This window comes from Botrytis cinerea, chromosome 5 (assembly GCF_000143535.2).
Source record: "Botrytis cinerea B05.10 chromosome 5, complete sequence".
NCBI classification, from domain to species: Eukaryota; Fungi; Ascomycota; class Leotiomycetes; order Helotiales; family Sclerotiniaceae; genus Botrytis; species Botrytis cinerea.
The window spans coordinates 2,824,341-2,849,694 of NC_037314.1; the positions used below are offsets into that span (position 1 = coordinate 2,824,341).

At 43.0% G+C, this 25,354-nt stretch overlaps 8 protein-coding genes across 9 annotated transcripts; 5 read left to right on the forward strand and 3 right to left on the reverse strand.

Moving 5' to 3' along the window:
* Nucleotides 1-64: 64 nt before the first annotated feature.
* Nucleotides 65-2,296, reverse strand: Bccry1. The gene has a single exon (XM_001548392.2). It carries the CDS (start codon nt 2,160-2,162, stop codon nt 186-188), a length of 1,977 nt encoding a protein of 658 aa, XP_001548442.2. The 5' UTR covers nt 2,163-2,296; the 3' UTR covers nt 65-185.
* Nucleotides 2,297-4,126: 1,830 nt separating this feature from the next.
* BCIN_05g08070 (hypothetical protein) lies at nt 4,127-5,901 on the reverse strand. Its single transcript, XM_024693236.1, has 3 exons — nt 5,741-5,901; nt 5,395-5,652; nt 4,127-5,321 (listed from the first exon to the last, which is right to left on the reverse strand). Exons 1-2 carry the CDS (start codon nt 5,770-5,772, stop codon nt 5,418-5,420), a joined length of 267 nt encoding a protein of 88 aa, XP_024549021.1. The 5' UTR covers nt 5,773-5,901; the 3' UTR covers nt 4,127-5,321; nt 5,395-5,417.
* A 181-nt stretch (nt 5,902-6,082) lies between these two features.
* On the forward strand, nt 6,083-9,720 carry BCIN_05g08080 (hypothetical protein). The gene has a single exon (XM_024693237.1). The coding sequence runs from the start codon at nt 6,253-6,255 to the stop codon at nt 9,061-9,063; it is 2,811 nt and encodes a 936-aa protein (XP_024549022.1). The 5' UTR covers nt 6,083-6,252; the 3' UTR covers nt 9,064-9,720.
* A 128-nt stretch (nt 9,721-9,848) lies between these two features.
* Nucleotides 9,849-10,745, forward strand: BCIN_05g08090 (hypothetical protein). Its single transcript, XM_024693238.1, has 3 exons — nt 9,849-10,148; nt 10,221-10,464; nt 10,536-10,745. The coding sequence occupies exons 1-3, from the start codon at nt 9,957-9,959 to the stop codon at nt 10,643-10,645; spliced, it is 546 nt and encodes a 181-aa protein (XP_024549023.1). The 5' UTR covers nt 9,849-9,956; the 3' UTR covers nt 10,646-10,745.
* Nucleotides 10,746-12,216: 1,471 nt separating this feature from the next.
* Nucleotides 12,217-14,002, forward strand: BCIN_05g08100 (hypothetical protein). Its single transcript, XM_024693239.1, has 6 exons — nt 12,217-12,556; nt 12,678-12,724; nt 13,278-13,369; nt 13,426-13,528; nt 13,655-13,720; nt 13,767-14,002. The coding sequence occupies exons 1-6, from the start codon at nt 12,358-12,360 to the stop codon at nt 13,932-13,934; spliced, it is 675 nt and encodes a 224-aa protein (XP_024549024.1). The 5' UTR covers nt 12,217-12,357; the 3' UTR covers nt 13,935-14,002.
* A 121-nt stretch (nt 14,003-14,123) lies between these two features.
* On the reverse strand, nt 14,124-16,736 carry Bcmae1. Its single transcript, XM_001548385.2, has 4 exons — nt 16,019-16,736; nt 15,695-15,887; nt 15,350-15,646; nt 14,124-15,300 (listed from the first exon to the last, which is right to left on the reverse strand). Exons 1-4 carry the CDS (start codon nt 16,484-16,486, stop codon nt 14,309-14,311), a joined length of 1,950 nt encoding a protein of 649 aa, XP_001548435.2. The 5' UTR covers nt 16,487-16,736; the 3' UTR covers nt 14,124-14,308.
* A 1,568-nt stretch (nt 16,737-18,304) lies between these two features.
* BCIN_05g08120 (hypothetical protein) lies at nt 18,305-20,730 on the forward strand. Of its 2 annotated transcripts, XM_024693240.1 has the most exons (5): nt 18,305-18,520; nt 18,590-18,688; nt 18,748-19,154; nt 19,206-19,254; nt 19,329-20,730. In XM_024693240.1, exons 1-5 carry the CDS (start codon nt 18,451-18,453, stop codon nt 19,397-19,399), a joined length of 696 nt encoding a protein of 231 aa, XP_024549025.1. In that variant the 5' UTR covers nt 18,305-18,450; the 3' UTR covers nt 19,400-20,730. The 2 variants fall into 2 exon arrangements, with proteins under 2 accessions (XP_024549025.1, XP_001548434.1); XM_001548384.2 differs by having other exon boundaries at nt 19,206-20,730.
* Nucleotides 20,731-20,992: 262 nt separating this feature from the next.
* BCIN_05g08130 (hypothetical protein) lies at nt 20,993-25,347 on the forward strand. Its single transcript, XM_001548383.2, has 7 exons — nt 20,993-21,779; nt 21,886-22,415; nt 22,465-23,105; nt 23,168-23,253; nt 23,318-23,903; nt 23,962-24,960; nt 25,075-25,347. Exons 1-7 carry the CDS (start codon nt 21,261-21,263, stop codon nt 25,215-25,217), a joined length of 3,504 nt encoding a protein of 1,167 aa, XP_001548433.1. The 5' UTR covers nt 20,993-21,260; the 3' UTR covers nt 25,218-25,347.
* Nucleotides 25,348-25,354: the final 7 nt, after the last annotated feature.

Here is a 25,354-nt window from a genome sequence, read left to right on the forward strand (position 1 = left end):
TACGCTCGAGATTCGAGTTTTGAATTTGAGTGTTGAGTATTGGGTTTGGGTTTGGGTTTGGGTTTAGGGGTGAAGTTTTAATTTTATTTACTTGTTCATTTATTTATTTATTCATTGATTACAACTGTTGATACTAATACTAACCCGAATTTTCCAAACCATCCATCCCCATCACCATACTCCACCTACGAATTCGCTCTCCCCAATCCCTCTTTATACCTCTTCAAACATCTCTCCCTACTAACCTTGTGTTCCACAATCCTCTCTGGATATCCCGATTTCTTGGCTATCTTCGCCGCCTCTTTATCTCCATACGGTTCATGAATAGCCTTTCCCTTCACCCCCTTCAACTCCTCTACCCATTTCCGAATATACTCACCTTCTGCATCGAATTTCTCACTCTGCAGCAGCGGATTAAAGATTCGAAAATACGGCTGTGGATCTACACCCGTACTAGCGCAGAATCCCCATCCCCCGTTATTACTTGCGAAGTCGCCATCAATAAGATGTTCCATGAAATATCTCTCGCCCATTCTCCAATCAAGCAGAAGATGTTTGGCGAGAAAAGAGCCGACGATCATGCGGCTGCGATTGTGCATGTAGCCGCAATGATTGAGTTGTCGCATTGCGGCATCGACGATGGGATATCCGGTTCTGCCTTCCGTCCACGCTTGGAAGTGGGCGCGGTTGTATTCCCATTCTATGTTTGTGTATTCGGGTTTGAAGGGTTTGTTCATACAGACGTAGGGCCAGTGAACCAAGACGTGTTTGTAGAAATCTCTCCATGCTACTTCGGAGATCCAGGTTTGAATTCCTTGGTACCCGGCATTTAATTTCTTGGTATTGTTGTGATCGCGCGCTGTGCGGATGGCGGTTCTAGAAGATAGTGTTCCGGAGGCAAAATGTACTGAGAGGGAAGAGGTAGAGTTTAGAGAGGGAAAGTTTCGGTGGTCTTGATATTTATTTATTTTTTCATCCGCGAATTTCGAAAGTCGTTCGTGAGCTGCATGTTCACCTGCAGGCCACATAGATCGGAATCGTTCCTTTTCTTCTGATGTCAAAGATTTGTTCTTTGGTGCATCTGGAATTTCCGTTTCGAATAACTTTGCAAATGTTTTGCGCGCACTGGAAGGATTTTTTTCCGGGGCATCGAACAGCTCAAGAAGATCCGAATTCTCATGAACATATGCCACCCATGACTTGAACCAAGGAGTATAAACCGCATATTGTTTTCCTTGTCCACTCTTTAACTCTCCCGGACGAACCACACACGTATCATGTATCACATCCATACATATGCCCTTTTCCACACAAGCTCTCACCATCCTAGCTTCTCGTCTCAACTCATCGACTTCATATTCCATATTCGCATAGAAATGCGAGCATCCCCATTCCCCCAATAATTCCAGAATCCTACTTTCGACCCTCTTTCTCTTATCGATCGTCTCAACATAAAGCGGAATATCCAATTTCGCCAAGTCCTTCTTCAAAATATCCAAAGTCCTTAAAATAAAATCCACTCGAACTGGCGCTGTCAAATGCGCCTCGAAATCCTGAGGACTAACAATATACATTGTCACCAGAGGAATCCCCAACTCTTTTGCCTTTTGACTCGCCATCGACAATGCCGTATTATCCTTCGTCCTCAAATCACACTTAAACCAATGTACCACGCATTCCCCTCCTTTATCAATTCCCTTCCTTTCCTTTTGCGTGTCCGCAAGCGCAGCGTGTAAAGCCTCAATTGGTCTCTCCAATTCATCATTATTATATGCGATGGCGCGCGGATTACACATTTCATGGGGATAATATTTCCTCAAGACAATGCCATTTTCTTCCGCTTCTTTTGCGCTGTGATGCGGTTGTCGGAGTTCAGATAGATCGTGGTCATCGTCGCTGACTTTTGCTTTCTTCTTGGAGCCATTGAGATGGGAAATGGGTTCGGGAGTGGAACTAGCTTTACGTTTTGTGGAAGCTGCTGCTGCTGCGGTTGCTTTTCTCGTGGACATTTTGAGGATTCGAGAGGTAGATATGCAGCTTTGGTGTAGTATTTGTTGCTTTGCGAGGAATTGAGGGAGGGGAAGAATATTCCGTTGTGAAATGATCAACCTCGATGGCAGTTGCTTTGGAAATATATTTCTAGCAGGAAAAACCAAAAACATTAGATTTTCCTTGCCTTTTTTTTTCAAAGTCGCCGTCAATGTATATTATATATATTTTATCATTTCGGCACAGTGAAGAAAGAAAAATGGATTCTGCTTTTACGAACACGAGATTCAACGCGACCAGCGCGTACTTTTTCGATCTAAGGTCAAAGACGTCACTATGCTGTCAATCGGGAAACAAAGGCTTGGCAACAGTAAGTAGATAAGCGATGGAATATCTTTAGCTAGCGTGCGTCGATCTAAATGCAGGGGAAGGCTTCGTTTGGTATTAGATAGAGAACGGCTTTTGATCGTATATAAAATATACATAGACATATATTGCGTATCTAAGAAATATTTATATCCTTATTTCTATTTAGGTATATGTAATATAATATATATAAACGACAAATTAAACATCAAATCAAATATCTAACATGTACACGCCTCCCTATATATGTAAATTCTATTAAATTACTACTCTTCGGCTTTTGAAGAAAAACGCTTAATGAATACATATGATTATATATGAAAATAAGTGCTATTTTGACTCAAAATTAAGAATATATAGTATTGGCAAGTGGAACAAATACTGATAGTATGATAGATGTTGAGGATAAAACATTTGCAACCTAGATCTAGTATCCCGAGGAGTGGCAGACAGGAGTTAGAATTGAGAGAAGAAGATACCGCGATGAATTGACAGATACATAAATCATCAAGCTCGCGCTATTTAATTTTGGGATTGGTCTATAAAGTTAGTTTCAAAGATTCAATTCCTGTCTAGAATCTAGATTTCTGCTTTGATACTTACAAATACTCTACACAGTTATCAATACCCCTCTTCCCTTTTCCAAATTCTCCTCCTCCTCCCTAACCCCTTTCTCGCACTCTTATATACATTCCCTATACAACTTGAGCTAAACCCCCTATCCGAAACCATCTCATTCACTATTGATTAAAAATCATCAAATAACAACCCAGAATCCATCACATCAGCCTGTGAAGCTTATATCCTAAACACGGAATCTCAGTATCCCTCCTGGAGATACACACATACCTCAATCTCGATTTTTATTCCTCAATGTCTCTAGACTATATCTTCATCTTCATCACTATTATATATTATCTCAGTAAACCTCAATAAATCTATCACCTACTCACTCAGTATTCATTGCTCAATATTCATCCATCACCCAAAGCTGCAATGCCTCTCCAACCTGCGTTTGACTAGATCACCCCATATTCCCAAATTCGAGGATATAGAATATAAGATGAAGAAGTTTAAGAACAAGAAAAGTTAACATCCACTTATCTACCTACTTCTCCACTCCTCCGTCTAATAATTTTCATCCCCATTACTTTGCAGAGAAGTCTCACACAGCTTCTAAGACAAGAAATCTCCCTCGGAACCCACCTCAAGTTCTAAGCTCTTCTAGTGATGTACTTTCCCCTCTATCAGATTCCCGATCCCTCATTTATGTAAGATTACCTAGCACATAGAAACTCAAGCCCGTGAATCATCGATGTTCAAAAATCCATGAATCAAATTGATCAAATTTTACATATATATGTAGACACAGGAGTTCTCCATCTCAGACGTTCAAAACGCAGACTTTATCTCCTTGCACATTTTCGTGTAGTGTAGTGTATGTATGATGCTTAACATGTATTATAATTTATTGATCTTTTCGCTTTAGTATAGCAAAAGAGTTGTAAGGAAAAGAAATTCATTATTATGGAATGTTATTGTGTGACGTTTGATGACGGTGGTAAAAAAAACAGATAGTCAGCCATCATCTAAGCATTAGAAAGAAATGCTTCATTCTATCTCAATGTGAAGACAGCAGAGGAAAGCATTTTTGTTGGAATAAATTATGTTCACAGTATTATAAGCTATAAGCAAAGTCTCGAAGGTAGATTCATTTTTCTATCCCCGAAGCGCCCCCTCCCCTACCCCTTCCACAAACTTCCTTTCCAAATCTCTCGTCGCGAAGATCAATTCCGTAGTAACTGGCTCCTTTCTTTCCAGCTCTCATTCCTCTATACAACTATCTCTCTCTCCATTCTGTCCTCTCGTCACAAGTATACCATTGAACATATCATTGAGAGTTCAACGGGGTATCACACTGTGAAAAATAGTATTCTGAAAGAAAAGGCAGCATTGCATACGATTCTTTACGTTTATTTCAGCTGCGTATTGCTGAGATAAAATTTGATTTAGACCGAACAGTCAAATAAATGGTCCGCATCAAAAGTTTGACTGTTTCCTTTTGACAACAATAAGATTCAGGCATTAAAATGTTTTGTGAAAATCTCGTGCCAACATTTCTCCGCATCAGAATCTATGGTGACCACTTCTCCATCTCTCACATATCAGAACGTATTGAACGAGTGTCTATGTATGCTGAGTAGGCAGACACTGCAAGTAGACTTGCACGGCATGACTAGACGGTCCACTTGCGATGGGCATTCATGATATCATCCAAGAGAAGCGAGATTCAATCGTGTAAGGGGATCACCTGAACTAGCAACGAGTTTAGAATCGGGTTCAGATTGTCAGATAATGTTCATTATACATATTAGCAATACTTTCATAACGAAACCCCTCCAAATCAATCATGATAACTTTTGAAGATAGCTTCGACCCCAATCAGAAGACACTCGTCATTCTAACACATTGAGAATCGCGATAAAGAAGCCTCTCAATTATATCCTCTGAATAATATTTTCCAAAAAATGTCAGACCCGTATCTGTGCTCCAACGAGATGCTCTAACGTCACAGCTCATCAGAAGGCCAGTATAAATATCATTCTCCGGCTTGTCCTGCTAAATGGGTTAATGAAAACCATCAAAAATAGCAATCTGACTCCTCGAACAAATATATCACTTGGAAGTGTGGTCCGAGAAGTTTCGAAAAGCCGGTATGGAACGCGAAAGGTGCTACATGTTAAAAGAAATATCCGGTCCACACACTATCACTATCACCATCACCAAGAAGGAAAAAAATTAATTTGTTGGATGTGGAATGTATCGTCGATTCGTAATCACAGATGTGAAGTGACTATTTCAGCATATGATGGCCATAAAGCTCATTCTTCCTTCACTTGATGTACGTCCTCCATTTCTTCAATCCCCATCCTTCCCAGGTATCCCAACCAGAAAATTTGCCAAATCTGTTCAAACCAATCAGTCCCGCATTCACACAATTGTAATATCGAAATCGTATCGAATCGAGGGAAATCCTACCGAAAAAACCGAATAGTGCGAATTTATCTTTGGGATTGACCGCTCCAGACGTTCTTCAACAAACCATCGCGTTGAGCCAATCTGTTCAAAGAATCATCGGACTCTCCCATAGCTCTGATGAAACCGCAGAGAGCATAAACTTGGTTCTCGCCGGTAGCGCGTCCGTTCTCGTCAACCTTTGCGATGGAGATTTGGACGGATCCGTGGTCCTTGGCCTTGATGATACGGTTGGTGGCGCTGCACTTACGTGGAACGTAACTGTATGAAGAATTAAAGATTAGAATCCATTTTCAAAACCTTCCAACGCAACGATTGTGAGCGCATATCGAAATTGGTAAAAACGTACAGATCAACGAGTTCTCCCTTGTCGTTTTCCATTTTTGCGACTTGTTGGTTGGTGAGAAGAAGAAAGGTTTAGGGATTTCTTAGATTGGCGTTGATGTCGTCGAGGTTGAATGAAATTGGAATTCGATCGTGGGGCTTGGAAAATGAGGGTTTATGGTAAGCGAGAGATTTTTTGACTGGGTGCCATATATTCAAGGCTGTAGTGGCTGACATGATGTGGCTCATTAGTTACAGGCTTAGATCACTTGACATGTGACTTGGCGCACTTTTCGAGTCAGGTTTCAAACTAGCGGCGTGAATTGCTTATTCGTATTCGTAAACAAAGGTCGAGGTTCTGTAGAGTGAAGATTGCCCGCACCAACAATTATCTATCAGCATGATATGAATTATTAAAGTACCAGTACGTTTCTTCGAAGGTTCACATTGTATTTTATGTGCAAGTCTTAATTAGCCGTGTCGCGCCTTCTGCTTTCAGGACACCGCGCCTGGCGCAAAGTTCCTTCATGTAATAGTATGACAATGGCTACCACAGATGTCTTCATTATTTCCTCTTCGCCGCCGCGACAATCGGTGTCTTACAATGTATCTTCACCACCTTTGCCCTCTTTGGATGAAATGATCAAGCAAAAGAAAGCCCCCAACCTTCGAAGAGGTGGTGGTGCTGCCTCTACTCCCTTAGACCCAACAGCCACTTTCACGAGCGCTTCGGCTTTACTACGTAGAGGTTCCTCTGGATCTTTGCAAGAATTTGATACCGCTCGATCATTAGCGACGACCACGAAACCTGATGAAAATGAACAAAAGAAGACCGCGAAACCTAAAGCTCCACGCAAACCCGCTGCGAAGAAGGAAGATGGGCCAATTGAGAAAGTGGCAAAGGTACCCCGCAAGACTACAAGAAATAAGGGCGAGGATAGAGCAGAGGGATTTATAGAAGGAGTTGTGGAAGAGGGAAAAGAGGGTGTCAAGACAATTCCAGAAAAGAAACCTCGAAAATCTAGAGCTAAGAAAACAGACAACCTTGGAGGAGACGGAGAAGATGGGGGTATTACGGGTGCAGTTGTGCCAGACGTTTCAAAAGTGGCAGTGGAGACGAAAGCATGCAAGCCTAGAGCTAAGAAAGGTGATGATATTACGGGGGAGGGAGTGAAGGAGAGAGCCCCGCGCAAACCCAGGGCGAAGAAAACCGATGTTGAAGCTGGAAGTGAATCTGTGGCAAAAGAAAAAGCAGTAAGGAAGCCGCGAGCTAAGAAATCGGATGGGGGCACAACTGTACAACCTAAGATGGCTAAGGGCAGAGTTACTAAAACCACCAATGCCTCAAATCCGGACAAAGTCGAAACTCCCAAAGCCGATAAAGTTAGCAAGCATTTTGCATCCAATCCTGTTGTTGAAGATTTACTTGCAGAGGAAGGATCCGGTTTGTCTGAGGCGGTCAAGAGAAGAAAGAACTGGACTCCGCCGAAATCGAATCAAGTTCTAATTGACTATGACGATAGTCCAGAAGCTGGCAGCTCAGGCTGCAATCAAGGATTTACAGAATTATTGGGAAGTTTTGGTTTCAGCAGTAGTGAGGCAAATTCTATTGAGAAGAGGATATCTTCAGGCGTGTCTAGCGGAGCTGCTGTAACAAGAAAACGGAAACTAATCGAGATGGTCCACACCAATATTCCCACAACGGCTGGTACAAAAGCCACAAAGGAAAAAGCTGTAAAGAAAAAGGCTAGAACACTCACAGACCTTGCAACTTCTGCTTATACAGCAACAGAAGATGATGATACCATTAATGATACACCTGCTCCATTGCTTCAACACTTTCCGAAAGCAGCCTCTGGAGAACTCACAAATGATGGTTTCAAAAAACCACCCAAACTGAGGTCAAAGAGTCCAGTAAAAGGATTGCCAAAATCAAAAAAGGGCTCCGCAGAAGAGCCAATTCTTCTATCCCCAGAATCTGCACTCAAGCAAGTTGGTAACCAAGATTTTGTATTCGGAACTTCAAGTCAATTAGCAAGAGAGGATTCACCTTCGCTATTACGCGACCTGCATGATGCTATGCAAGCATCGAATGAATTAGATGATTACGATGATCCTTTTATTTCGCCGCCTACGAAGATAGCCGAAAGAGCGAAAGCTGTAATAGCTGCGAAGCGAAATCTTTGGTCTATTGCAGCTCGTGATGATCACGGGGATCTGATAGATATCGAGACGGTAGACTTGGCACACACACCTGTTGCAAAGCCGGACAGAATCATACTTTCTCAAAAACCTTCATCATTATGGATCACTCCTGCCAAGGACGAGTGGTACGATATTGATGAAATTGAAGAGAATCGACCACCCTCTACTCAAGTTCCAGTGAGACAAATGGGACCGATTGAGATGGCCATTAATTTGGAACTGTCGAATAGCCCTCTTCAACCTAAGAATTCTTCGAAGGATGTCTCTACATCTTCTCCACGAAAGAAACATACCAAGGCTTCCATCATCGAAACTACTCCTAAGAAAACTACAACTGCTAAGATGCCTGATTATGAATCTTTTACTACGCCACAGTTATCCAGGGAAATTCAGAAATATAAGTTCAAACAAATCAAAAGTCGTAAAAAGATGATCGATTTATTGGTTCAGTGTTTTGAGAGTCAGAACCGACCAGCCTTAGGTGTCCTGCAGGGTAACATACCAATAACGTCTCAGGGGTCATCGGAAGTCTCTAAAGTTATAGCCGGCTCATCTACTCAGCTAGAACCTACCATTTCTTCCTCTCAAAGAGGTCGTGGACGACCCACAAAAGATACTGCTGCTTCCAAGTCGAAGGCGAAGTCAAAGATTAAAGATTCAGTAGCAATTTTGGAGACGGACAGTAATGCCCCTCTCTCCGAGTTTCGTACACCCAAGAAGTCCAAGAAGGGAAAACAAGTTATTGAAGATGTCCCCGATTCTGATCACCCTATGACACCTTCACCGCCACGAAGATCTGCCTCTCAAATTCGGAAAGCGTCCAAAGCTCTGGAATTATCTCCTATTAAGAACGATCACGATGATGAGGCTCAGCAAGCACAACTTTTCACTCATATTTATACTGCAATTACCAGTGCTCCTCCATCACAAGACCTCTCAAATCCAAGCTGGCATGAGAAAATACTACTTTACGATCCTGTTGTGTTGGAAGATTTGGCATCATGGCTGAACACGGGAGCTTTGGGTAAAGTCGGTTGGGATGGGGAGGTGGCTCCGAAAGAGCTTAAGAAATGGTGTGAAAGTAAGAGTATCTGTTGTTTATGGAAGGAAAATCAGGGGGGTGGGGCGAGGAGCAGATATTGATTATGGATATGAAGTTGTTGTTGTGGCTTGGTCAGTTGACCTTTGCTGTTTAATGTTTAGATACCCTGTTTTGTATACATATCTCCATGACCTCTTGAATTTGCTGGATATGCAAGTGCACTCGTCTACTTTGATGATGGATAAAGAAAACATATTTTATCATCGTCTTTCATCTTTCTAAAATGCTCATGTGTCTTTTGAACATTGGTGGGTTTGGTAGTGTCGACATATCGGTATATTAAATCGGTACCAGGATACCGGTACCAAAGTCTCAGAAAAGAATCAGGAAACCTTTCAGTGTTTTGGTTAAAGTCGAACTTTGCTATCGCCAAAGGTTTATAATGTGGTCCTAACATGAAGCTGGGGGTTTCGCAAAACCCCTTCGCCTGGAGAACCCCTGTCAAAACAGGAGCTCATTGGGAACCTCACACGTCAACTGTCTCTAAAGTTCTTGCCAGTGTAACATTCTATTTCTATTTCATCCTAATTCTTTAGATTAATCGCCAAGGTGATGCGAGCTATTTTCTATGAGAGAATTCCGACTGGTGCATTTCATGCTCTCTTGGCCAAAGCAATCCGATGTCTCGGATGAATTTGCCTTGATAGTTCATCTGATAGTTTTCATATGTTGGCAAAATAAGATGAAGTAATATGACAATGCAATGATTTTATTATAAGATCACTTCATTCTTTCAATAAGTATCATTTTCATATTCTCATTGAGTTTCTGTCTCACTTATTGTTCTCTTTTTTTTCATTCATACATTCTTTTCAGCTGTGCTGTAGATTGTTTTGCTTCTAAATTCTATTCATTCAATCTTTACATTTATATTTATATCTTTTTACACTAAATTTTTTCGAAGCCAGCCTTCGATAATTGATAAATACTAAAGATGCGTTTCTCGAACCTCGCAATCTTTTTCTCGCTCTCGGTAGCAACTCTTGCAGCACCAACTGATACAATCAAACGCGCTAGCACAAAAGCCACAAGTGCTAGTGTTCTCACCGCGGGAGACTACAGTTCCTTTCAGGTTTCTGATGGGGTAGCCGGAGATGCTCTGGCGGAAGTCAACGCCAAATTTCCTGTACGCACTCTCTCCATCGTTCCTCTTGTCTATCCCGTCTTCAAAAAGTCCCAGCCCCTAATATATCCTCAGATTGACACCTCAAACTTCGCCGGTGTTTCCGCTTCTGATCTAGCTATAATAACCAAAGCAGCTCAAATTTCCGAAGACGCTGAAGTAGGTACTGGTGGTTTCAACGATGCGATTGATGCTGCAGGTGGAACGAGTTCTACTGCTGGTGCTCCATTGCAGATTGGAAAAATCAAGAACAAGGTTTTGAAATTACAGACAGATGTGTTGAGGATTCAGATACAGACTGCACAGGGGAATGCTGGGAGTGAGTTTCTCCCTTTTCGTCTCTTTTGAGGTAGAGAATAGAGTTGAGAGATGAGACTAATGAAGAACTAGGCTCGAGTGAACTTGCAACACAGCAAAAGAAGTTGGCGACGAATGTTGCGTTGGATGTTGCGCAAGCGGGGAAAACTAGCAAGAGTATTAGTTTTTCGGGAACGGATTAAGCTCGGGGTGTGTGCAGGGTAATGCTGGAAATTTAAATGTGTATTAAATAAGTGTGGAATAAGCCTTCAAGAGAAAAATAAAATGAATAATATCAAAGCACTAAGTCGTTCATCTTAGCTCCCAAGCATAAGAACTAGACATTCCCGAGTTACTGAGATCATGCTTGGCTTTCAGTTATTTTCAAAGTCTAGGTTAGTCATGAGTGGAGATCGTCCGAGTGGCATCGAACTAATTGTCCTAAAGCTGATGTTCTAAATGGAGTTCGTTTACTATAGAGATACATGACTGACAAATTTTATCGTGGTAGAGTGATTTTTGAATGCAAAGGTGTTGCAACTCCAGCCAGACCGCCCAATGTGTCTGGTTTCATGGTAAAACCGCTGGCTCACTAGCCAGAGACGGGTGACTGGACGTAGAAAATGCCACCTTTAGTCCATTGTTTATACCGTATGTGATTTTGCAGTCGTCAACGGTGTTTATGTAGTTGAGACTATGGAAACCTTAGCAGATCATTATTTTACTTGGCCAACCTGTATGAATCCAGTCTTTGGCTTACCTGAGGAGCGGGCACAGCGGAGCCTGAAGGGAAAGAAAAGGTAAACATCGATTATGAGCTATCCACTCAAATTAAGAACAATCCAACAGTCGACTACTATTCGTACACTTAGATAGATTGATGCAAAGTCGTTTTCAGGAGGTGGATGGGCCCAGACAAGACCGACGACAGTCCTGGGGTAGGGGGAGCTGGAACATCTCGATATGTGCAATCTCTATATTCAAAGCATGGAAAGAATTTGATAGCCACAACACAGACCACATTAATCTTTCACCATACTTGTGAGGTTCTCGGAAGATGGGATGTCTGTATTCACAATGCTGGTATCAAGATATCTGGACATGGTTCTGTTTCAATGCAAAAGCGTAGTTTCCATTTGTACAAATATTGATAAGTATCTTTTTACATGCGATTATCTTATGCTTTATCCACTTGGTTCTTATCCAAGATTCCTGGGTGGAATATAAACAGTGAGGATCAGATCAATATCTCTCACCTTGTCCCAAGTTCCTTGATATTCCATGGTCATCGCCATTTCTCAACACTTCGATACCTTTAACCGTCAAGGTGCGGGCAGTGCTTGCAGAGTTTTTGAGCACAAACCGTTATTGTCTGATTCGTAAGTGAATTTCTTGAGAAGAAAAAGCCTGCACAAAAGAAGTTGGAAAGCGAAGTGGCGATGCAGCGACAGCATCGCTCACAGTCCTTTCCAAAACGCTTGGCAGCCAATCAAGGAATTAACTCGAGTTATTCTAACATGGATGCAGAGATTTCTACCTTGAGGGCCTTGAAGTTGAATGTAATCAAGAGATTGCGCCATCGAAGTGAATGTGTGGGAAACCTCGCTCGCGGGAGGTTGGGAAATGAGATAACGAGGGCGACAATAATTTCAATTTTTTACGACTATTCAAGCCAATGAGATAATTTTGATTAATTTGAAAGTATTGTGCACCAAAAAAACTTTTCGCCCTGAGGAGATTGCTGGAAAAATGTGCCATTGAAGTGAATATCATCGACGACTCAGAGGGCTCAAATCAAGGAAAACTTGACGATTCCTTTATTCTTACCGGCTAGAAATCAAGAATAGGTGAATTCACATTTGAATAGAACGGGAAAGAATATGCTAGTCTACTACGTTTGTCCATTCGAACAGGAATGAAGTGTCTATTTAAGAGACTGCTCTCCCCGACATTTCAATTTTTCTTCTTCTTCCCTACACAACAAAACTACTTCCCAATCGTCTGGGAAGTTGTGATCACAACATCACCTTCTCTTCAACATTTTGTCTTCGCCACTTTGCTTTTACTACTTGCTCTCTACTGCCTTCTCACTTCCGCCTTGTATCATACTCTTAGTAAGTTACTCCTTCCTTTCAGTCATCTCATAATCCTTTACCTTTTCAAGAACACTACTCTCCTACAATCCTCCACCTTATTCAGAGAAGCTCACGCGCTAATTGTTTATCGTCGTTACAGAAATCGATTGTACAATCATCAAAATGTCCGACGACGAGTTTCAACAGGTAAGATCACCTTCCCTATATCCTGTCAATCATCCATCCACATGCCATCCCCATCAGTCCGTGGTCTCAGATCATAGAGCGTCTAAAACTGGAGGCGGTCACAGTTGCTTCCTTCCTACCTCTTTTTGGTCCATCTTTTCTCTTTCTATCTCAATCTCAGGTAGCGGAGTCTTGGTTGGAATGTTGTCAGGCATGTTCGTCCTCTATATACCCATTGTGGTTGGGTTTAAACCAGCGTACTCTCGTTTGGGGAGGACTTCCTTGACAAATACAGACTGTAGTCAGTTACGCATGATTGGGGATAACTATCAAATTACAAGAACTAGTGATATTCGTTTGGCGGAAACGTCACATAACGATCTGGCCTGACGCTCGAGCTGTGAGTCTCGAGTGGTAGCTTTACATCTTTAAGGTGCGCTTTTACGGGGTACCGGTGCACCTTAACTCTCCGTGTTTATTTAGAAATGATGACTTGGGCCACATACAGATGGTTGACAGGATGGTGATCTTACTCAGCCATGGCACTTCGGCTGACTTTTAATTCTTACTTTAGATCCATCGAATTTTGAGGCCTCCCCGAGGCAATCGTCGGCTTGAATCTGAGGTCGACGACTCTGAGGCCGATGATTCTGAAGTGGCTACATTGTAAGTTTGTCTGCATCAACATCACACTTGTTACCGTATCACTAACGAAATCTTAGGGCACCCAATCGATTATCCGTCGATTTCGTCACTGCACATGCTGCTATGGTAAGATTAGAGACTGCGGCCAAGAAAAGTGACATCAAGTCGAAGGTTTACAGGGTGCGTATGCTTCCACCTCTTCCCATGCTATCCAGCAGTTTGAACTGGCAGACTTAAACGTGAGGTTTTAATCTGTGAAAACCATTCAACATTCAAAATGGGTTTATTGATATCCGTGTGTTTTAGTGGCGACATTTCGCAGTGATGCTTTTTGAGTTATTCAACAACTCTGTCCAAAAAACCGTCCTCATGGTATGTTTCAATGTCTCTACACATGAATATTCTGATTGAGTTCCAGATCCTCATTGGTGTCCTGTGTTACCTCCTATTCTCGCGTGGAATATTAGTTCTAGATTATTATCTTGATCAACGTGAGATGGTTGTAGTTGGGGCTATCTGGGCTGGGATGCTTATGTTGTTATTTATATTAATGATTTGGTTTCGAAAACAGGATATGGATACGTGATAATATTCCCATAGATAGATAGAGTAGTCCTTTATTAAATGAGATAGTGACTTCCGAATTTCACGTCATACCATGTAATCTGCAATTGAAATAATTATCATGATGTATTGTGTTCACTGTAGTGTTGCAGTCTAGCATCCATGCCCCCAAGGACTTCGGAGTTGTGCACAATGATAGTAGGGACTAAGTTACCAGATTAGACTTCCACGCCAAGATTATGATCATTTCATTTGCAGATACACTATGAGCCGTAATTCATAGTAAAATAAATTAATTATCAAAATTTAAGATCTTAACTATCATATCATATCACATCGAAACCATAATTCCAAAGCAGCAAAGAGTAGCACAGAAGAAAGCAACTTGCAGCACCTCTAATCAGCAGTTCCACTCTTACCGCTTGCGTTTCTGCTTGCTTTCTCCTTCTCTACAAACTTCAATGGTCTGTATACTGGATCCCACATTTGTTCTCTGATCCACTCTTCTAGATCTGCATCTTCAGTTGGAATGCCTTTCTCCTGTGCCAGACCTTCTTCGACCGAAGTTTTGATGACTTCTTTAGCAATATGTACGCTGATTTCGCGAACATCAGCAACATCAGGCAGTAATCCCTTATCTGGATTCTTTAATGCCGGACTTTGAGCAGCTAGTGCTTTGACGGCTGAGACGAGCATTTTGTCACTCAATAATTTTGTGCGGGAAAGAACGCATCCGAGACCGATACCAGGGAAACAAGTCGAGTTGTTACATTCTGCGACTTCGTATTCATGGTCTTCGTATTTGACTGGTGGGAAAGGTGAGCCGGTGGCTATTAAAGCTTTGCCTTTAGTCCATTCGTTGATATCTTTTGGATCGGCTTCGTGGAGACGGGTAGGGTTGCTGAGGGGAAAGACGATAGGTCGGTCGACGTGGGAAGCCATTTCTTGGATGATTTCCTTGGTGAAGGATTTGGGCTTTGTGGAGGTACCAATCAAGACGTGTGGTTTGACTTCTTTGATGACTTGGAGAAGATCTCCGTGGTCTTTTTCTTTCCAATCGGAATCTTCACGCGCGTATGGGATTTGTGCGTGAGTAAGTTTGTCACCGTGGGATTTGAGAAGGAGACCTGGCTTATCCACACAGTAGATTTGGTTGGCGGCTTCTTCCTTGGACTTTCCGCTATCTGCTGCAATGGCATCTCGAATTTGATCTGCAATTCCTGTTCCAGCTGTCCCGGAACCAAAGATCACAATTCGTGTGTCTTCGATCTTGACTTTGCTCACGTGAAGACCGGCCATCATTGCTGCTAAGGTGACACATCCAGTCCCTTGGACGTCATCATTGAAGCAGGCCATCTCGGGACGATATCGGTCGAGAATTCTTCGGGCTATAAGTTTATTAGAGTCTTATGCTTTATCGAGGGGCATCGTTCCTACCATTTGGAAGTCCGAAATCTTCGAAGTGAATATATGCATTAGGATAAAGTTTTCTAGCATTTTGAACAAATTTGTCGACGAAATCGTCGTACTCCTTTCCTCTTACTCTAGGTTTCTTCAAGCCAAGGTATAGATCATCGTTAAGAAGCTTCTCGTTATCGGTTCCACAATCCAAGACAACTGGGAGTGTACGATTTGGATGTATACCAGCACAAAGTGTGGTGAGAACTAGTTTTGCAACCGAGATCAAGACACCACCGACTCCTTGGTCTCCGATTCCGAGAATTTCTTCTCCGTCTATGGATTGTTAGTACTATTTCAATAATTTGCTTGTAACCGACATACCGGTAACAACGATGTAGTCAATATCTTCTGGTCCACCCCACTGAGCTAAATCATCATGAATTCGATCGGTATCATCAATATTCAGGAAACAACCATCAGGTCTTCTGAAAATTCTAGAGTAGTTCTCGATTGCCTCTCCTTCGGTTGGCGTATAGATGATGGAGAACATTTCCTTCATATGATCTTGGATTAACTGGTTTGAAGTTAGAACAGGTCCTCATGGTCATGCCTTTCACACGTGATCGTCCAAAACGCTCGAGGAATACATCTTCCGAAGATAGCAGGTGTGAGGCTGGGGTTGTTGGAGAAAGACGAAGAACTTACTCTGTAGTATAGAACCTCATTCTGATCAGCCAATGAAGTCATGAAAGTGTTCTTCGCCAAATCATCTGATCTCGAACTATACTGATCATAAGCCCTCTTGACTTGCTGATCCAAAGTCGAGACATTTGAAGGCAATAGTCCCGTTAACTTAAACTTTCTACGCTCATCTGCTGGGAAGCCTGCACCTTTGTTAAAGTAAGGTGTGTTTAGAAGTGCAGTGCCTGTTAAAGCACATTCCAGAGGACCGCTGGTACTGAGAGGTAGATTGCCGAATTTGGGATGCTTTTCATTCGGCTTGGTACGCTTGTGAACAGAGGAGATGTTTCTCTGAAGGGAGGGGTTATCAGAAGACATAATCAGTTGCTGTTTTGAAGTCAACGGAGTGATTCTCAGGTAGTTGGTATGTGGGGTTGATGTAAGATTATTGTATTTGAGAGGATTCAGATTTCGTTTGAAGGCTTGAGACATGTAATTAATATAAAAGGTGAGAAGGTGACTGAAGAACGGAAAGTATATTAAGATCCATTAAATTCACTGGACTATATGTATCATATGCAGAAGAGAAGTAGGTAGGTCTGTGACCTCAACATATTACATGTCCATGATATGATGATGTGTTTTTCGATGTTTGCATCGCAGACGAAAGTTCTCATCTACGGGATGACGTTACTTGGCACAAGTTGGAACATTTGGCGTTGTGGATAAGGGAAGAAGTACCGAAGTGGTGGAAAGCTTGATTTCATATGGACTTGTTAGATAATATAGATAATTAGTATGGTGCATACGGCTTATACTTATCAAAAAGAATGGAGATTATTAAACGTACGTCCAATATAATGTGAGTTGTGGTTGATATCTTTGGATTTCCTGATTAGCTCTCGGATTCTCCTCGTAGCTATTTGTTCCAGAACCCGGATTATGTTTTTCGAATGTGCTTTGACGATTGGGGATGATATCGTATGTAAGCTAAGGAGACTGCACATCATTTACGAAGATTAGTTTTGTATGCTATCACCTTGACTATTCCCATCATTCTATAAAAATCGATATCATTCACTCCTGTGTTGTATGTCTACTATCAACCATCCCCCTCAGTCCTTGCATCAAAATAGATGAGCGTTCTTATCGCATTAGCTTTAATCACTTCGCAATCCCGCCGCCGACTTTACCAGATGGAGCATAAGCTGTAATGAATCTGATCCACCCAATGATTTACCTTGTCTCGGCGGGGCTCAATGCCATCCAATCGCTGTGCAAGGTTATACAGGATTCTGGTTTTACATCTATCCATAGCGGAGGATAATAGCTAGAAATTTTGATTGCTAGGTATCTGAAGCTATCCCCAAATCTTTGTTCTATGAACGACTATCTTAGAATAGGACTTCTCGGTAAACGTTCCAGGGGCTCAACGGAACAGACGTTGTACAAGCCATGCTGGAAGCACCCAGATAACAAGCTCAAGAGCGACGTGAAAATCATGAATAGTGGCTTCACTTTAAAGGAAATGTCATCTCATACCGTCAAGTTAAGAATTCCATAAACGATCTTGATAATTCAAAAGGGAAAATTGCGTCTAACTGGGTCCCCAAGCAACATCGGCACAGTAGCAAGCAGGAAAGAAGGCACAGTCACTACGCGCACGGGAGGCATCTCGTCCATGATCATTCTAGTGGGTAGGCAATGACAAACAACAATATTATCCGGTAGTAAGATGTAGGTACGCAAGGAGCCACACTCCTGTAGGGCTCTCATGAAGAGTAGGAGTATGGACTATGAAGGTCCTTTAATTAGTCTTGCAATATATCCTCTTGTGAAGGTATAATCCCGAAAGATCATACCTTATTTCAACCTCCATTCAATCTCGACACAAGACGCGAAGATATTGAAAGGCTCTTCAGAGAAGAGTCTCATATATGGGTGCCAATGAAGGCTGAGTGATTGATCAAGGTATTGCTGTTGTTTATGGCATGTTGAGCCGGATGAGAGAACGCGCTCTGTCACTTACTACAACTCAATCCTACGCATTGCCTTACCCTGGACCGTAGTCGGAGGATTTAGTCCTCCATGGCATAACATCGAGTAGACATCAGACCTTGGTGTTTCTCGTTGTCATTGAGATGAAAGCTTACGAGTAGGAGTAGATGTTCAGAAATGGAAATAGAAATGGAAAAAAGTAAAATTTATTTTTGCGCACGAAAAGGTCCAAGCTTCAATCATTCACGTGACTATGGCACCAATCTCGGATTGGGAAAGATCATTTGCCGAAACACGAAATCTATCAAACCAGCCCAGCCGCCAGCTTCATCGTTGTGCAACTTCTTGTAATCATCTATCTATCTATCTACTTGCTAATACTAAGACTTGCATTTCTTCATCGTGTCTCTTTTCAAGGCCATTTGCCATTTCAGTTCCTCTCTAATTCAATCAATACAATGGTTGGGAAAAAGAAGCGCGGCCATCCCGATATCGAGGAGTTACTGGCTCGCCCTTGGTGTTATTATTGTAAGTATCGCTGTCGCCACCCATTCCCACCATCGCACAATCGCCATTCTAACAATTCTCCCATCACAGGTGAACGCGATTTCGATGATTTGAAGATTCTCATCTCTCATCAAAAAGCCAAGCATTTCAAATGCGAACGATGTGGTCGACGATTGAACACTGCTGGAGGTATGTCATCTATGGTCTGGACATGTACCATTTGATCAAAGCTAACCAGCAATCTGCAGGACTCTCGGTTCATATGAATCAAGTGCATAAGGAAACTCTGGCAAGTGTCGACAACTCTCTTCCAAATAGACAGGGTCTCGAGGTCGAAATCTTTGGTATGGAAGGTATCCCTGAGGATGTGGTTCAAGCACATAATCAGCGCATAATTGCAGGTTTCTATCAAGCGGAACAAGATCGTCGTGCTGCTACAGGAAATCCTGCTCCAGGAACTGCCAATGCTGGTGGTGGTCAATCAAAAAAACCAAAGGTGGAATCGCCAGCAGATTTAAAGAAAAGGTTAGCAGAGCACAAAGCGCGGAAAGCTGAACAAGCAGCAAATGGTGGTAGTGGTGGAACTACACCACTAGATACTGGCATATCTAGTGCCGCAAGTCCTTTGACAACCACGCAAAGTCCCGGCGCATTCGTAAGTTTTCTGATGTCCTCAACGAATTTCAATACTGACTTCCATGAACAGAACAACTCTCCTTTCCCTACTCCCCAAAATTCTTATGGTGCTACACAAGGTGCGGGTTATGGATCATTTTCTCAAGAACCGTACAGTCAACCTGCGGCAGCTTACCAACAGCCATATAACCAGCAGCCGCCTTTCTCCGGACCTCCTGGTCCATCTTATCAACCCCAATACTCCCCTCCGCAATATCCGCCTAACGCGTATCAACCACCACCATACGGCGCCGGCTCCCCCCCTCCAGGATCATTTAACGGATATCAACCACCACCATCTCACACTCCACCTACACATGGTGGCCTTCCCAATCGACCCCCAAGTCTACCACCAGCACCTGGTCTTCCACAAAGACCTTCATTTGGTGCACCGCCAATTCCGCCATATCAGATGCAACAAATGCATCAAAAGGGCGGCTGGAATGGTAATGGATGGAATGGACAAGATCAAAATTCAGCTACGTCACCAGCTTATCCTCATCCTCCAGGTCTTGGGGAACATTCGACTAACGCATCTACTGTTGATGATCTTGTTTCAGGCGCGGCCAGAGATGCCGATGATGACATTGACAAAATAATCAGAATGGCAGAGGCAGGTATTAAGCCTCCGAATAGGAACTCTGTCGATCCATCAAAAACCGAAACCCCAGAAGCCGCTGCTGCTTCTGAAAGTGTTGCTCAATCAGAGCCACAGCCAGAAGCAAAACCCGAGGTCGCCGAGAAGAAATCCAAGAAAGATAAGCCGATGAAAATGATATACTCAGATAATGAAGTGAGTCCGGAGGAGAAAATGGCCAAGATGCCCAGGTACGCATTTGTCCCAGATGGAAAGACTGAAACATCCCTTGAGGAATCTGTTGCTGCTGTTACTGTCAACAATTGATTATTGGAATGATTTCTCGAGATTATATCACAGAATTCGTCTCGGATCACTTTCAAAGCACGCATTTGAAAAGTTTGACAGAACCCTTGGTACCTCGGACATTTCGATATAGCACGTTTATATTCAACAAAATCATGGGGAGGAATCGCGCTGAAAACAGCTAAGTCTTTCGGGAATATGTTTGACTTGTCATTTCCTCTTAAAAAAATTCGCCTTCTGATTTTAGTGTACATTTGGGGTTTAGGGAGCGTTCATGCATGATACTGGTAAGTTTCATTGATGAAGGGGGTTTAGCATTACACTTTAGAAAAGTAAATTACGGACGATACTCTTTGTAAAGGTCAAAAAGGGAAAGAAAGAGGAGGCTTGCTTGTAAGTACTTCAAGGTTGGCGATCTCTACATCACACACACTTTCCATAATTCCGAACAAACTCTTTCGTATTCATTGCCGCTTCGTATATTTCGTGATTAATTATACTTTTTTTGCAAATGATTGGAATATTAGCCGTCGTAACTTTGCCATAGTTGGCGAAGGTCATCTTGAGATGGAGGGTTCACATATAACCCAGAAGTATATAATTTAGACTATTCAACCTTCTACATATGTAGCCTTCTAGACTACATACAAGGTTTTACCCGCAATCCCTCCCACTGTTGCAACTATACGTGATTTGTTCTATTACTCTATTCAGGCTAAATGGAAAAATGGCATGTTCAACCCCGCAAAATCTTTATGCCGATCTCTACACCACTCTTTCTGTAAGGACCTACAACACCATATTCCACGGATAAGTTTAGTAGTTGGCTTAGCATGACTACAAGAAGACACTACGCTGCCAGGCACAACAAAAAAGCTTACCGGGGATTTGCATTTATCCCATGCTTGACCTTAGATAATTGGTCCGATCAGCACGAGCTTCTCTACCCAAAATCTGCATATGCAAAGGTTTTATCCTCTGATCCGCTTCTTACCGTAAGTTGCAAAAAGTTTAGTTTAGGCGATATGGGGCCCCGGATTTTCTTATGGAGAATGCTGCTACAGTATTTAAGTACCGCTTGATTCCTGATTTCAATGCTCTAATTTCGCACAATTCTATTTGGCTTGATCTCTTGTATTTGCTTGCATGTCTTTCTTGGAGAACTCCATGCAGTGACCAACAATTCAATCATTGGCATTCAAAATGACATCTTCCAGTCTCTGTAGACTGCCTCTTTTTCTCACTTCGTTGACATTATTTTTGCCGTTGATTGCTGCATTGGGCCAAGATCCAACAATCACAACGACAAAACCGACAAATGGCACATCTTCTCACTTGCAGATAGCGGGTAAAGGACTCAATGCGCAAATATTAGTAAGTAAAGAGGAATGGTGGGGTGTATTGAGGGTAGCAGAGGATTTGGCTGGGGACTTAGGAAAGGTTGTGGGAGAGAATTTGACGTTAGCTTATTGGGATGGAAATGCCGGACCAAACGTTTCCACAGGAAGTCCTGGCTCTGATGGTGATGGTCCAGGTGGTGATGGAAATGGTCACCCACCACCACAATCAAATCAAGGGAATAATGGTAATGGGGAGGGAGGAGTAGTTGGTGATATTGCCAATCCAGGTGGTGATGCGGGACATAACGCAACGGTTGGTAGTAACGGCAGTGGTGCAATCGAGGTACTTTACACTTATAGAGCGCCTACTAATAATGTTAATGTAAGTTCTTTTTCTCTGTTAATGGCTCTCTAGGTCTGGAGCTAGGCAAGCATCATGCCATGCCATAGCCAATTAGTTCACAGATACTAATTTTACACGAACATAGTATACCCTTGGTCCGGAACAAAACTTCACTGGCCCTACTCTCCATCCATCTGATCCTTCATCTACTGTCCTTATTGTAGGGACTCTCACACAATCGCCACTGATCACCCAACTTATCTCATCCGGTCTTCTAGACCCCAAACCCATCAAGGGCAAATGGGAAGCCTTTATGTCCGTCATAGTTCAAAATCCTCTCCCTGGTATTCAGGAAGCAATGGTGATCGTGGGAAGCGATCTCAGAGGTACCATTTACGGACTATACGATATTAGTGAACAAGCAGGTGTTAGTCCTTGGTGGTGGTGGGCAGATGTTCCAGTCAGGAGTCAAGACGGTGTTTGGGCATTAGATCCAAACTCGACACAGCATCATGGTCCGGGGCAAGGGCCACAAGGAGAATCGGGACAGATGGGTCCGCCACCTGGACCTCCCAGTGGAGGAATGCAGATTTTAAAGATACAGGATACACCGAGTGTGAGGTACAGGGGATTCTTTTTGAATGATGAGCAGCCTGCATTGACGAATTGGATCAAGTAAGTTTTAGTACTAATACCAGAAAGACATGACTGCTAATAATCACAGTGCGAATTATCCACAAGGAAAATATGGTCCTGGATTTAATCATTACTTCCACTCTCAGGTTTTTGAACTCCTACTAAGATTAAGAGCAAATTACTTCTGGCCCGCTCAATGGAATAGTATGTTCAATGTAGACGACTATGCTAATCAGCCGTTGGCGGATGCTTATGGAATTGTAATGGGTACAAGTCACACAGAACCAATGGCGCGTGCCACCAAAGAATGGTCTACTTTCGGCAAAGAATATGGCGGAAATGGACAATGGGAATACGACACCAACAATGCATCCGTCGCGCCTTTTTTCAAATATGGCGCTGAGCGTGCTGCTCCCTATGTGGCGAATACCCTTTTCACGATGTCAATGCGTGGATCCGGCGATACTGCTTTATCTTTGACTCAAGAACAGGCTATTAAGGTTCTAGGGGATGTATTGGCAAAACAAAGGCAGATCTTTGGTGAAGTGTTTGATGAGTGGAATGTAACTGAGATTCCGCAAATGTGGTGTTTGTATAGTGAAGTCCAGGGATATTATGAGGCGGGAATGACGGTTCCGGATGACATTACTTTGTTATGGGCGGATGATAATTTTGGGAATGTGAGGAGGTTGCCGCTAGCTAATGAGACTAGTAGGAGTGGCGGTTCTGGTTAGTAGATTGTTGATTTTGTTTGGGGATAGAGATCAACTTACTGACGTTTCATGCAATAGGTGTCTACTATCATGTGGACTATGTTGGGTCTCCTCGAGACTATAAGTGGATCAATACCATTCAGCTTGAAAAGACTGTTGAGCAGGTTAGTCATGCTCTAATTCTCTCTATCATGATCATAGAAGTCTAACTTGATATACCAACAACAGATGCAACTTGCTTCCGCTCGTCAAGCAAATCGCATCTGGATGCTCAATGTGGGTGATTTAAAACCCCTCGAGATCCCCATAAACCACTTCATGGATCTTGCCTACAATACACCTCAATGGGGTTATGATTCTGTCCCCACGTGGCTTAAATTATGGGCAAGCAGAGAATTTGGCCCTGAGTACGCCTCCAATATTTCAAGCATCGTGGACACATATGGCATGCTGGCTGCAAGACGAAAATACGAAAACATCGATTCGACAGTTTATTCGATAATCAATTACAACGAAGCTGACGCGATTCTTGCACAGTGGGATGAGTTAGCCCAAGAAGCTCAAGCTGTTTATGATAAATTGGGAGATGATTGGAAACCAGCTTATTATGAGATGATTTTACAGCCAGTGCTAGGAGGACAGGTTGTCAATCAGATACATATTGGCGCGGGTAAAAATGCGCATTATACGCAGCAGAAGAGGAACGCTGCAAATGAGGTTTTCCAAGAGGTATTGGAAGCTTTCAAAATGGACCACAATTTGACGCAGAGATATCATAACTTACTCGATGGAAAGTGGAACCACTTCCTTGACCGTAAGTATACACTCTTTTCTTCTAATGCCATCATGATAGCACACTCACACTCACATAGAAACCCATCTCGGGTACGATTATTGGCAACAACCAATGCGTAATGCTCTTCCTCCAATGTCCTATGTCCAGGCTCTCGAAACTTCTCTTGCAGGGAATATCGGTGTCGGAATTGAAGGATCAAATGCCACAGTATCCGGAGACGACAATTATCACACGCTATCCTCAGAGGTATTAACTCTACCCCCCATGGACCCATACGGGCCACAAACTCGCTACGTTGATATCTTTGCTCGTGGACTCCTCGGTTGTAGCTGGATCATCAATGCTTCTCAACCATATGTTCATCTATCCCAAACTTCCGGCACAACCGGCGGCTCAAACGGAACCGACACCCGAATCTACGTCTCCATCGACTGGGCATCCGCCCCCCCAGCCCCCAACAGCACCATCGCCACACTTCTCATAACTTCCTCCTGCGAATCCGGGCAATGGGGAAACTACGGCCCCCCCTCCGTCCTCCTCCCCGTAAACAACACCGCCATCCCCTCAAACTTCACCAGCGGCTTCGTCGAATCCGACCGCCACATCGCCATCGAAGCTGACCACACTTCCTCCTCCACCTCCGTAAACGGCATTTCCTACATCACCCTCCCCGGTCTAGGCCGCACCTCCTGCGGCGTAACCCTCTCTCCCGTCTTGGCCCCCACACAAAATACCACCAATGGCCCCGTGCTCCTCTACAACCTCTACACCTTCACACCCGTCCCTCTCGCCAACATCACACTCTATATTTCCCCATCCCTAAACCAAAATGGCCGAGAAAGAACACTCAAATACGCAATTGCAATCGACGATGAAAAGCCTCAGATCATCCAATTCGTGCCCTCGAGTGTGTCGACGGCGATTTTCCCCGTAGGCTGGGCCGGCGCGGTGGTCGATGGCGTCTGGGGACAGAGTAGTGGAAATACGACGACGACGAGCCATACCGCGTTGAAGACTGCAGGAGCGCATACCCTTAAGATATGGGCGATTGAACCGGGTGTTGTTTTTCAAAAGGGTGAGTGATTTTCTTTTCTCCTCTTTTCGTTTCCTTGCCCTTTCACTTGTTTCCCGCACAGGGTGAAGATTTCCCAGAACTAGAAACTTACTAACCTACTTTTCTCTTTCATAGTGATCATTGACATGGGAGGCGTAAGACAAAGTTTTCTTGGGCCGCCCGAAAGTTTTAGAATCAGAGGTAACGAAGCTGTTGGGAAAGCCAAGACTAACTTTGCGGGGGTGGATGTTCGGAAGTGGGCTAAGGGTGTTGTTTGAAGGATGGAGGGCTACAATGATGATGTTACTTGATACTTTTGGAGATTAGATTGTTTGTTTTCTGCTACTATCTATTCCAATAGATGATGAACCAAAATTCATAGAAGACTTTTGTTAAAATCCTCTAACAACCCGCC